Source organism: Staurois parvus, unplaced genomic scaffold, assembly GCF_062004578.1.
Source record: "Staurois parvus isolate SC_StPar_1 unplaced genomic scaffold, SC_StPar_1.0 ptg001127l, whole genome shotgun sequence".
Taxonomy (NCBI): domain Eukaryota; kingdom Metazoa; phylum Chordata; class Amphibia; order Anura; family Ranidae; genus Staurois; species Staurois parvus.
The window spans coordinates 105,622-119,011 of NW_028318923.1; the positions used below are offsets into that span (position 1 = coordinate 105,622).

At 50.2% G+C, this 13,390-nt stretch overlaps 1 protein-coding gene across 1 annotated transcript in view; it reads left to right on the forward strand.

The window, feature by feature from the left end:
* Positions 1-6,630: 6,630 nt before the first annotated feature.
* Positions 6,631-13,390, forward strand: part of LOC149440037 (uncharacterized) — a 29,949-nt gene continuing 23,189 nt past the window's right edge. Inside the window, exon 1 of the mRNA XM_089659013.1 lies at positions 6,631-6,788. Coding sequence (XP_089515139.1) covers positions 6,743-6,788 — 46 coding nt within the window. The 5' untranslated portion in view covers positions 6,631-6,742. The remainder of the gene's footprint in view (positions 6,789-13,390) is intronic.

Consider the following 13,390-nt stretch of genomic DNA (forward strand, 5'->3'; position numbering starts at 1 on the left):
TATCAATAGATAGATATTTTCACCATCTTGACAGAACAATGTGCCCAGCATGCAGGAAATCAGTAACCGCATAGACTCAGCGTGACACAACCCAGTCACCGTTGTCACAAGTGGTGGTGGATCTCTTGGGTGGACATCACAAGAAGCCACCAGGTCACCCCACCACGTGCTGTCAGAAGATCTGATGGGGCTCCACAACATTCTGTAAACAATCTCTGCATGGTCGCTCTATAGACACACCAAGTATTCCGAACCTTGTCCATTTGTCAGAGTCTTTACTATAGACTGCTAGAGACCCTCAAAGGGAACATTTCCTTCAAACGTGTCTCTAAAACAACACAAACCGGATGGTCATCTCATCTGCGATTCACCCCAGCAGTTGGTGACGGAGGAATGGGAGGAGCAGAACATACCAGGAGACCATAGCATTTTTAGGACCCTTTGCTGAGGGATTTGTTTTTTAGAGGTTCAACAAAGGCTTTTGGGCCCTTTGTACCTATCCACAGTTGGAAATGTACACAGGTAGTAGCATCACAGGAGGGGGATGGGTAGCAAGGAGCCTCTGATGAGGAAATCACATGGTCTGGGGTTGGTGGGGAGCCTCTGTAGCCTAACCACTGTGCAGGCAAACAAAAGCATGGCCAATATTAAACTACAAAGTATGGGATGCAGATCCCAGAACTCATTATGGGGATGGTGGAAAGAATTTCCTGCAGTAGTTTGTGTCTCTGCCCCTCCCACAATGGAGAGATTTCCCCGCAGTAGTTTGTGTCTCTGCCCCTCCCACAATGGAGAAATTTCCCCGCAGTAGTTTGTGTCTTTGCCCCTCCCACAATGGAGGGATTTCCCCCAGCAGTTTGTGTCTCTGCCCCTCCCACAATGGAGAGATTCCCCCCCAGTAGTTTGTGTCTCTGGCCCTCCCACAATGGAGAGATTTCCCTGCAGTAGTTTGTGTCTCTGGCCCTCCCACAATGGAGAGATTCCCCCCAGTAATATGTGTCTTTGCCCCTCCCACAATGGAGAGATTCACCCCCAGTAGTATGTGCCTTTGCCCCTCCCACAATGGAGAGATTCCCCCCCAGTAGTATGTGTCTTTGCCCCTCCCACAATGGAGAGATTCCCCCCAGTAGTACGTGTCTTTGCCCCTCCCACAATGGAGAGATTCCCCCCCAATAGTACGTGTCTTTGCCCCTCCCACAATGGAGAGATTCCCCCCCCCCAGTAGTATGTGTCTTTGCCCCTCCCACAATGGAGAGATTCCCCCCAGTAGTACGTGTCTTTGCCCCTCCCACAATGGAGAGATTCCCCCCCAGTAGTACGTGTCTTTGCCCCTCCCACAATGGAGAGATTCCCCCCCAGTAGTATGTGTCTTTGCCCCTCCCACAATGCTGTGTTGTCCGAAAGATTGCTCTGCTATCAGAATCTTTAAAAAAAAAAACATGCTAGGATGAGTCCAGAAATGTCCAAAAGGTCCAACAAAGTTTAAGCAAAGGTCTCTCCCAGAGCAATGACTTCTCCTTCAAGGCAGTGACTCCTCCCCCTCCAGAGAAATGACTCCTCCCCCTCCATAGCAATGACTCCTCCCCCTCCAGGGCAGTGACCCCCCTCCCCTCCCCTCCTCCTCATCTTCTCTTCCGCTGTGATCATGAACCTGAAAAAGAGTTTGAAGGCCACCATCTTCTGATATACTGTACACCCCATAGTGGTCGGTGACACCAATGTCTCAGCTTCCCTCTCTATCTGGTGTTTAATAAATAAATCAGAATTCATAGAAAAGGTTCAAGAAAACGAGGATTCATCACTTCAAAATCCTCCAAAATAATTAACAATCGACCTCAAACCATTATCATTTCCTGTGGTCAGCCAGAGGCAAATTTCCTTCCTTCCTCCGGAGGATGAACACACTTTCCATTCACAATATCTCATCATGGCGTGATGGTTGCATTGTGTGCGATGGACTTTTTAATCACCTGAAACTGGAATTCCGATGGATGGAATGGAATGACAGACAGACAAGGTGGTCGATATCGTCTTTTCAAAAAGTTTCAAAGCCGAACTCCAACCGAAACATTTTATTTTAGAATGGCAGGAAGTGGTTGGAGTCTCGGTCAAGTTGTGCTGCTATTTCCACCACTAAGAACCAGCTGACATCTCAGACCTGGCTAACCAACCTCGGACAGTCTCACATTTCAGGCACTGGGGGAAGTGTTTAGTCAGCACATAGAATTCAGGCAGGTGTCAGGAGATGGTACCCATGCAGAGAAATAACAGCAGGCTCAGAGATTAGAGTCTCCTGGTTAGACCTCCTCGTGACGGCACAGACGTCTCCCTGACCGAGTCTGGAAAAGACGTGAGAACCCGCAAGGTGGCAACACTCTCCAGCATCTACCCAGCGCTCAACTATCGAATTTGGATCAAGAATGTAAACAAAGAACAGTTCTTCGGCCCTCTTCTATAAGGCCCCTTTTCACACTAACGGTCCGGTTGGGTCCTACTGTCAGTTTTTCAGACAGAACTGATTGGACCATCCATAGACCTCTCACACCCATTGGCAACCGATCCGATCCTGTATTCCAAAAACAGACGGATGGCGATCCGTTCCCTGTCCATCTTGCTGATCGGATCAGATGGCAGCTGGAAGGAATCGCACAGGCGGTCCGTTTCCATCTGACCACCCCATAGAAGATGGCGGGCTGTGTCTGTGCCGGCTCTGCTGACACACACCTGTCATATGCCTGCTCAGCAACGACTAGCGGGTCTTCTATGGGGTGGTTGGATGGAAATGGACCGCCTTTCCGATTCCTTACAGATGTCATCTGATCCGATCAGCAAGATGGACGGGGAACGGATCGCCATCCGTCTGTTTTTGGCATACAGGATCGGATCGGTTGCCGGTGGGTGTGAGAGGTCTATGGATGGTCCGATCAGATGCGCCTGAAACACTGACAATAGGACCCAATCGGACCATCAGTGTGAAAAGGGCCGAAGAACTGTCGGAAAGGGCCAAAGAGATCCCCCGCTGAGCAGGAGGAAAGGGGCCTAAAAAGTTTAAATTGCTACAATGCCTCCATATCTCTCGAAACAATGTAACCAAGGTAAAACACAGAGATTGTTACTGCCAATACAGTCATGGTGGTCCAACCAAAGACGTCCATTCCTGGTCTACTCATCTTCTCATACCCATAATACATATAGCCATGACCTAAATATTAGCCAAGAGAATCAATATGTTCCTAAGCAAAAAGGCCTGGTAGGGTTTACCTCCCCCCACCAAGCTGAAGACTACAGTAGTTGGAGAAAATGATGCTGTTCGTCAGACTTCATCGAGCATTCAACACGCAGTCCTGGCCTTGTTCGTGTAGCACTATCCCACTAGAAGCTTTGGGTTCCCCTATAGTCCTGCACAGCCAGACAACACACCACCTAACGAGCTTGCATCCAGAGTCAGAGAGCAGTCCTTGAGCTTTGGTTTTTGTTGTTTTATTTAGGGGAATTGAACTGGGGTCATGTTAGGGGTGTTCAGGATGCCCAATGGTCCTGATGAACTGAGGGCAACTTCCTGGAACTATTAACAAGCCTGCAGCACAGTCTCTGTTGGAGAGCTAGCAAGCGTCTCCTTAATGTGCCACCCCAGACCCTAGATGAACTTCACCTCTTCACCCAGCAATCTGGGGGTTTCCCTGAGCAGGGGATCTGGTTCCCTTAACTTTAAAAGATGAACAGTCGTTGGGTAAATAGCTAATCTGGTTTCCCACCAGAGTGCTCCTTCCCCTATCTGGCCAGGGGGTGCAGGTCTACTCACTGAGATCCTCTCTACCGCTTGTGGTGTGGTTACTTCTACCAAGCCTATCAGCTGGGATGTTCGTTCCCTGCCATACAGGTGGTCCTCTCTCAGGGGGCCGGTGAGCCTTGAGCTTTCCTCCTTTCCAGCTCCAGGCCTGCATTTAGGCCCCATCCTACTGGACCTCCTCACAGCCTCCTTCCTTCAGCCTCACATCTTCCACCCGAACTCTCCTCCAACACTCTCCTGCAACTGAGCAGACTCCAATACTTTTAAGGGTGTCCAGCCCTTTGCCAACCTCTTGTTGAGAATTGGCTAGGATCCCTCGAAAGTGCAGCCAGCCACTTCTCAGATCCACCCACTGCCTCTAGAGCCTCCCTCCAAAGCCCTAGAGCAGGGGGAAATTGCAGAGGGGCTGGCCTGCAGAGCCTCTCAGTCCTGACCACAATTTGACCCCTCTCTGGCTATTACATTTGGACTGCTGCTCAGCCCCTGTCTAACCATTGGAGTTTAGCTCCCCCTAGCTAAACTAGGAGGGTTTTGGTGACAACTTATTTTATTGAGTTTTTTCAAAAAGCACACACACATATATATAGTAATACTGAGAAACTCGGGCATTGATGGTACTACTGGTTGGACTACACCATTTCTCAAGAATACAAACTCATCCTTTTCACCAAGGAACCCCCCCAACCTAGTGTTGTGTGATCCCAACAGCCTTCGACCCCGCCTTCCCTCGGCACACCCACTATACGCCTTTACCTACTTCTATTTCTCCTACTCTCCCTTATCTGTTCCCCCTGCTACCCACCCTACCATCCCCTAAATCAGTGGTCTCCAAACTGCAGACAGTGGGCTAGATGTGGCCCTTTCCTTGTTTCTGTCTGGCCCTTGGGGCACCATTCCTCTCACTGGCATTAGTGATGGGGCACTATTCCTCCCACTAATACCAATGATGGGGACTACACTTCCCACTGACATCAATGATGGGGCACTATTCCTCCCACTGACACCAATGATGGGGCGCTATTCCCCCACTGACACCAACGATGGGGCACTATTCCTCCCACTGACACCAACGATGGGGCACTATTCCTCCCACTGACACCAATGATGGGGCACTATTCCTCTCACTGACAGCAATGATGGGGCACTATTCCTCCCACTGATACCAACGATGGAGCACTATTCCTCCCACTGAAACTAATGATGAGGCACTATTCCTCTGACTGATACCAATGATGGCGCACTATTCCAATGATGGGTGCTATTCCTCTCACTGACGCCAATGATGGGGCACTATTCCTCCCACTGACACCAATGATGGAGCACTATTCCTCCCACTGACACCAAAGATGGGGCACTATTCCTCTCACTGACGCCAATGATGGGGCACTATTCCTCCCACTGACACCAATGATGGGGCACTATTCCTCCCACTGACACCAATGATGGGGCACTATTCCTCCCACTGACACCAATGATGGGGCACTATTCCTCCCACTGATACCAATGATGGGGCACTATTCCTCCCACTGACACCAATGATGGGGCACTATTCCTCCCACTGACACCAATGATGAGGCACTATTCCTTACACTGACCCCAACTTCACCATCCAAATCCTGGATCCCCATACGAGGTCTCCTCCAGGAGAAACGGTAACCCCAACCTCACCATCCAAATCCTGGATTCCCATACGAGGTCTCCTCCAGGAGAAATAGTAACCCCAACCTCACCATCCAAATCCTGGATTCCCATACGAGGTCTTCTCCAGGAGAAACAGTAACCCCAACCTCACCATCCAAATCCTGGATTCCCATACGAGGTCTTCTCCAGGAGAAACAGTAACCCCAACCTCACCATCCAGATCCTGGATTCCCATACGAGGTCTTCTCCAGGAGAAACAGTAACCCCAACCTCACCATCCAAATCCTGGATTCCCATACGAGGTCTTCTCCAGGAGAAACAGTAACCCCAACCTCACCATCCAAATCCCGGATTATCATACGAGGTCTCCTCCAGGAGAAACAGTAACCCCAACCTCACCATCCAAATCCTGGATTCCCATACAAGGTCTCCTCCAGGAGAAACAGTAACCCCAACCTCACCATCCAAATTCTGGATTCCCATACGAGGTCTCCTCCAGGAGAAACAGTAACCCCAACCTCACCATCCAAATCCTGGATTATCATACGAGGTCTCCTCCAGGAGAAACAGTAATCCCAACCTCACCATCCAAATCCTGGATTATCATACGAGGTCTCCTCCAGGAGAAACAGTAACCCCAACCTCACCATCCAAATCCTGGATTCCCATACGAGGTCTCCTCCAGAAGAAACAGTAACTCCAACCTCACCATCCAAATCCTGGATTCCCATACGAAGTCTCCTCTAGGAGACCTCTCATTAGTCATCCAGGGCCTGTTCTATATCATTGTGGTCTAGGGCACCATTCCCTTCCATCCCCCCCCCCCAAGGGTGGTGCATTCTTCCTACTGACCCCAGATTCATACATTTTAGCATTGGATCCCTAAGACCTGACTTTTTTTTTTACTGGTTCTGGGGTACAAAGGTTGAGAAAGGCCAGTGTGGACATATAACATTGTTCTTTTATCCACCTGGAATCTTGTGTTATATTGTTGACAACACGTGACGGTTGGGCCCTAAAAACTAATAAAACACTTGAAAAAGAAAAGGTGCGAATGGCTGACACAGGAGTGGTGGTGCAGCTCATACGGTGGGTGAATGGTCACACGTTTCATATTGACTAATGACTTTTGTTAACCCTTATTGTTCTCTCGCTGCTTCCTTCTCTCACTTCCTTTTACTGATAGAAAAGGGGAATTCAAGTTTGCTGAGCGGTCATATGAGCCTGGAGCCGCGTACTGGAGATAACGGGACGGGGAAACAATCATCAGACGGGGAGAGAGGCGGCTAATCACAGCATCCAACTCTAGACATGGACTATCTATGGAGACTTCTCACCATCTCTGTCCTCATAGCAGGTAGGACATCTGCCATTTTCCATCTTGACCTCCATTGGAGTCACTAGGTCAGCGATTCTCCACTCTGCTGCTTACCCACCTTGGGTAGGTCTTGTTTTCAGGACTTTCCTCAGGTCCATTCTGACCCAGGAACAGATCCAATGTCTGTGTTATACAGTATAAGAGAAAACCTGCAAACATGGCCTGCTGGTGTACATGGGGGGCCCTCACTGTCCATTAAAAATAGAGGGAAGGAGTGACAGTAAAGCCGTGTACTCTGGTGTGTGAGGGCCCTTGAAGAATGTGTGCGGGATTGATTTAAAAACGTATGTTGCCAAAACTCTAGAAGACAAATTGAATGTATTGCACCGGTCCTTAGATGTGGTGGACGCATTAGTTTTCTTTTATCAGGCTTTTATTTCTTTTATTTTTGCCGGCCAGACTTCCTACGGTGACAGCGCTCACTGTTTCCATGAGGGAGCAGCGTTGGACAGGACTAGGGAAGCCCCCCTCTTTACCTTCTCCTTGTCTTTATAATATGGGGGTAATGGGGTTCTGTAGTCCACAGAGGTGCCAGCAGGGTTTTTGTTTTTGCACTTATTGAAGATCTTTCAATGGGGCATTTAATTGGCCAAAATGTATGAAATAAGAGAAGATCTTTACTAAGATTTATAGACACATTAGCCGTATGGCCTTGGAGGACTGGGACTGGGGAACAGTGGAGGTCTTTGTTGGTGCCATCAGATCTTACATGCCACCAAATGTTCTTGCCGGATGGAAAAGTCTGATGGGCGAACCGGCGCCGGGGATAAATCTAGTATGGGCGGAGTCAGGAGGGAGTTAATAACCCTCCTTTGCAGATTCTGCTCCGTGTTGACGGTTGCATCTCCTAATTTCTGAGATTTCTTCGCTCCATCAAATCTGACCTTCTCAAAATTCATTTTGTGAATGTCTTGTTCTGCCACATTCCAATGGTCGTTTTCATATCTGGTGCTTGGCCTGCTGTGTGTTCTGCAGAAAACGGAGAGCCATCAGGACCAGGGGTCAGTAGGCTGTAGGGCAGTGTACAGAGGTCAGTAGGCTGTAGGGCAGTGTACAGAGGTCAGTAGTATGTAGGGCAGTGTACAGGGGTCAGTAGTATGTAGGGCAGTGTAAAGGGGTCAGTAGTATGTATGGCAGTGTACAGGGGTCAGTAGTATGTAGGGCAGTGTACAGGGGTCAGTAGTATGTATGGCAGTGTACAGGGGTCAGTAGTATGTAGGGCAGTGTACAGGGGTCAGTAGTATGTAGGGCAGTGTACAGGGGTCAGTAGTATGCAGGGCAGTGTACAGGGGTCAGTAGTATGTAGGGCAGTGTACAGGGGTCAGTAGTATGTATGGCAGTGTACAGGGGTCAGTAGTATGTAGGGCAGTGTACAGGGGTCAGTAGTATGTAGGGCAGTGTACAGAGGTCAGTAGTATGTAGGGCAGTGTACAGGGGTCAGTAGTATGTAGGGCAGTGTACAGGGGTCAGTAGTATGTAGGGCAGTGTACAGGGGTCAGTAGTATGCAGGGCAGTGTACAGGGGTCAGTAGTATGTAGGGCAGTGTACAGGGGCCAGTAGTATGTAGGGCAGTGTACAGGGGTCAGTAGTATGTAGGGCAGTGTACAGGGGTCAGTAGTATGTAGGGCAGTGTACAGGGGTCAGTAGGCTGTAGGGCAGTGTACAGGGGTCAGTAGTATGTAGGGCAGTGTACAGGGGTCAGTAGTATGTAGGGCAGTGTACAGGGGTCAGTAGTATGTAGGGCAGTGTACAGAGGTCAGTAGGCTGTAGGGCAGTGTACAGAGGTCAGTAGTATGTAGGACAGTGTACAGAGGTCAGTAGTATGTAGGGCAGTGTACAGGGGTCAGTAGTATGTAGGGCAGTGTACAGGGGTCAGTAGTATGTAGGGCAGTGTACAGAGGTCAGTAGTATGTAGGGCAGTGTACAGGGGTCAGTAGTATGTAGGGCAGTGTACAGGGGTCAGTAGTATGTAGGGCAGTGTACAGGGGTCAGTAGTATGTAGGGCAGTGTACAGAGGTCAGTAGTATGTAGGGCAGTGTACAGAGGTCAGTAGTATGTAGGGCAGTGTACAGAGGTCAGTAGTATGTAGGGCAGTGGTACAGGGGTCAGTAGTATGTAGGGCAGTGTACAGGGGTCAGTAGTATGTAGGGCAGTGTACAGGGGTCAGTGGTATGTAGGGCAGTGTACAGGGGTCAGTGGCTGTAGGGCAGTGTACAGAGGTCAGTAGTATGTAGGGCAGTGTACAGAGGTCAGTAGGCTGTAGGGCAGTGTACAGAGGTCAGTAGGCTGTAGGGCAGTGTACAGAGGTCAGTAGTATGTAGGGCAGTGTACAGGGGTCAGTGGTATGTAGGGCAGTGTACAGAGGTCAGTAGGCTGTAGGGCAGTGTACAGAGGTCAGTAGTATGTAGGGCAGTGTACAGAGGTCAGTAGTATGTAGGGCAGTGTACAGGGGTCAGTAGTATGTAGGGCAGTGTACAGGGGTCAGTAGTATGCAGGGCAGTGTACAGGGGTCAGTAGTATGTAGGGCAGTGTACAGGGGTCAGTAGTATGTAGGGCAGTGTACAGAGGTCAGTAGTATGTAGGGCAGTGTACAGAGGTCCGTAGTATGTAGGGCAGTGTACAGGGGTCAGTAGTATGTAGGGCAGTGTACAGGGGTCAGTAGTATGTTGGGCAGTGTACAGGGTTCAGTAGTATGTAGGGCAGTGTACAGAGGTCAGTAGTATGTAGGGCAGTGTACAGAGGTCAGTAGTATGTAGGGCAGTGTGCAGGGGTCAGTAGTATGTAGGGCAGTGTACAGAGGTCAGTAGGCTGTAGGGCAGTGTACAGAGGTCAGTAGTATGTAGGGCAGTGTACAGGGGTCAGTAGTATGTAGGGCAGTGTACAGAGGTCAGTAGTATGTAGGGCAGTGTACAGAGGTCAGTAGTATGTAGGGCAGTGTACAGAGGTCAGTAGTATGTAGGGCAGTGTACAGGGGTCAGTAGTATGTTGGGCAGTGTACAGAGGTCAGTAGGCTGTAGGGCAGTGTACAGAGGTCAGTAGTATGTAGGGCAGTGTACAGAGGTCAGTAGTATGTAGGGCAGTGTACAGGGGTCAGTAGTATGTAGGGCAGTGTACAGAGGTCAGTAGTATGTAGGGCAGTGTACAGAGGTCAGAAGTATGTAGGGCAGTGTACAGAGGTCAGTAGTATGTAGGGCAGTGTACAGGGGTCAGTAGTATGTAGGGCAGTGTACAGGGGTCAGTAGTATGTAGGGCAGTGTACAGGGTTCAGTAGTATGTAGGGCAGTGTACAGAGGTCAGTAGTATGTAGGGCAGTGTACAGAGGTCAGTAGTATGTAGGGCAGTGTACAGGGGTCAGTAGTATGTAGGGCAGTGTACAGAGGTCAGTAGGCTGTAGGGCAGTGTACAGAGGTCAGTAGTATGTAGGGCAGTGTACAGGGGTCAGTAGTATGTAGGGCAGTGTACAGAGGTCAGTAGTATGTAGGCAGTGTACAGAGGTCAGTAGTATGTAGGGCAGTGTACAGAGGTCAGTAGTATGTAGGGCAGTGTACAGGGGTCAGTAGTATGTAGGGCAGTGTACAGAGGTCAGTAGGCTGTAGGGCAGTGTACAGAGGTCAGTAGTATGTAGGGCAGTGTACAGAGGTCAGTAGTATGTAGGGCAGTGTACAGGGGTCAGTAGTATGTAGGGCAGTGTACAGAGGTCAGTAGTATGTAGGGCAGTGTACAGGGGTCAGTAGTATGTAGGGCAGTGTACAGAGGTCAGTAGTATGTAGGGCAGTGTACAGAGGTCAGTAGGCTGTAGGGCAGTGTACAGAGGTCAGTAGGCTGTAGGGCAGTGTACAGAGGTCAGTAGTATGTAGGGCAGTGTACAGAGGTCAGTAGTATGTAGGGCAGTGTACAGGGGTCAGTAGTATGTAGGGCAGTGTACAGGGGTCAGTAGTATGTAGAGCAGTGTACAGAGGTCAGTAGTATGTAGGGCAGTGTACAGGGGTCAGTATTATGTAGGGCAGTGTACAGAGGTCAGTAGTATGTAGGGCAGTGTACAGGGGTCAGTAGTATGTAGGGCAGTGTACAGGGGTCAGTAGTATGTAGGGCAGTGTACAGGGGTCAGTAGTATGTAGGGCAGTGTACAGAGGTCAGTAGTATGTAGAGCAGTGTACAGAGGTCAGTAGTATGTAGGGCAGTGTACAGGGGTCAGTAGTATGTAGGGCAGTGTACAGGGGTCAGTAGTATGTAGGGCAGTGTACAGGGGTCAGTAGTATGTAGGACAGTGTACAGGGGTCAGTAGTATGTAGGGCAGTGTACAGAGGTCAGTAGTATGTAGGGCAGTGTACAGGGGTCAGTAGTATGTAGGGCAGTGTACAGGGGTCAGTAGTATGCAGGGCAGTGTACAGAGGTCAGTAGTATGCAGGGCAGTGTACAGAGGTCAGTAGTATGTAGGGCAGTGTACAGGGGTCAGTATTATGTAGGGCAGTGTACAGGGGTCAGTAGTATGTAGGGCAGTGTACAGAGGTCAGTAGTATGTAGGGCAGTGTACAGGGGTCAGTAGTATGTAGGGCAGTGTACAGGGGTCAGTAGTATGTAGGGCAGTGTACAGAGGTCAGTAGTATGTAGGGCAGTGTACAGGGGTCAGTAGTATGTAGGGCAGTGTACAGGGGTCAGTAGTATGCAGGGCAGTGTACAGAGGTCAGTAGTATGTAGGGCAGTGTACAGGGGTCAGTAGTATGCAGGGCAGTGTACAGGGGTCAGTAGTATGTAGGGCAGTGTACAGAGGTCAGTAGTATGCAGGGCAGTGTACAGGGGTCAGTAGTATGTAGGGCAGTGTACAGGGGTCAGTAGTATGCAGGGCAGTGTACAGAGGTCAGTAGTATGTAGGGCAGTGTACAGGGGTCAGTAGTATGCAGGGTAGTGTACAGAGGTCAGTAGTATGTAGGGCAGTGTACAGGGGTCAGTAGTATGTAGGGCAGTGTACAGGGGTCAGTAGGGCATAGTACAAGGGCGTTAGGAGAGCACAGTACAGGAAGGGGTTAGGAGGGTACAGTACAGAGGGTGATCAGGTGGCACAGTATGGGGGGTTCAGGAGGGCACAGTATGGGGGGTTCAGGAGGGCACAGTATGGGGGGTTCAGGAGGGCACAGTATGGGGGGTTCAGGAGGGCACAGTATGGGGGGTTCAGGAGGGCACAGTATGGGGGGTTCAGGAGGGCACAGTACAGAAGGGGATCAGGTGGCATAGTATGGGGGAGTTCAGGAGGGCACAGTACAGAAGGGGCTCAGGTGGCACAGTATGGGGGGGGGTTCAGGAGGGTACAGTACAGAGGGGGATCAGGTGGCATAGTATGGGGGGGGGTTCAGGAGGGCACAGTACAGAGGGGGATCAGGTGGTACAGTATGGGGGGTTCAGGAGGGCATAGTACAGAAAAGGATCAGGTGGCACAGTATGGGGGGGGGTTCAGGAGGGCACAGTACAGAAGGGGATCAGGTGGCACAGTATGGGGGGGTTCAGGAGGGCACAGTATGGGGGGTTCAGGAGGGCACAGTATGGGGGGTTCAGGAGGGCACAGTATTGCGGGAAGTAGTCTATGGTACAGAGCGGTGTCCTCATGTAGAGCTGTGCAGGGAAGCTGCTGTGACACATTTACCTGTTTTGCAGAGCTGATCTACGCCTGAGATGAAGGGGAGAGGAGGGCCGGTGGGGATCAGCGCAGTACACTCAGGGTAGCTCAAGCTATCCCTCCTGAATGCTGTAGGAGCCAACCGCAAATCATAGGCAGCCCTTGTGTTCCTTGTCCTGAAGCCACACATATGTAGGGGGCGTGCTGAGCTAATAGTACCTCTGCTGCCTATGACTGGCTGTTGGCTTTGACAGACTTCCAGCTGAATATCTCAGGTGGCTTCGGCCTCATGTCTAAATATATCCGAACTCATGAGGTATATCGCTTCCCTGTGCTGCTCTGCAAAAGGCAGAGGTATACTGAGGGCCCACCAATGCAGGGACATGAATGTGATCTCCTCTTTATCTGTCCATGATTGATGTGTTGCCGACCCCCTGATATAGAGGAATCAGGACCCCCCTTCTTTCTGCTGGGATCCCTCTAGTGATAAAAAATCTGAAGGAATCAGGACCTCCTTCCTCCTGCCGGTGACCCCTCTAGTGATATAAAGATCTATATAGAGGAATCGAGACCTCCTTCCTCCTGCCGGTGACCCCTCTAGTGATATAAAGATCTATATAGAGGAATCAGGACCTCCTTCCTCCTGCCGGTGACCCCTCTAGGGATATAAAGATCTATGTAGAGGAATCAGGACCTCCTTCGTCCTGCCGGTGACCCCTCTAGTGATATAAAGATCTATATAGAGGAATCAGGACCTCCTTCCTCCTGCCGGTGACCCCTCTAGTGATATAAAGATATATGTAGAGGAATTGGGACCTCCTTCCTCCTGCCGGTGACCCCTCTAGTGATAGGATCTACATAGAGGAATCGGGACCTCATTCCTCCTGCCGGTGACCCCTCTAGTGATAGGATCTACATAGAGGAATCGGGACCTCCTTCCTCCTGCCGGTGACCCCTCTAGTGATATAAA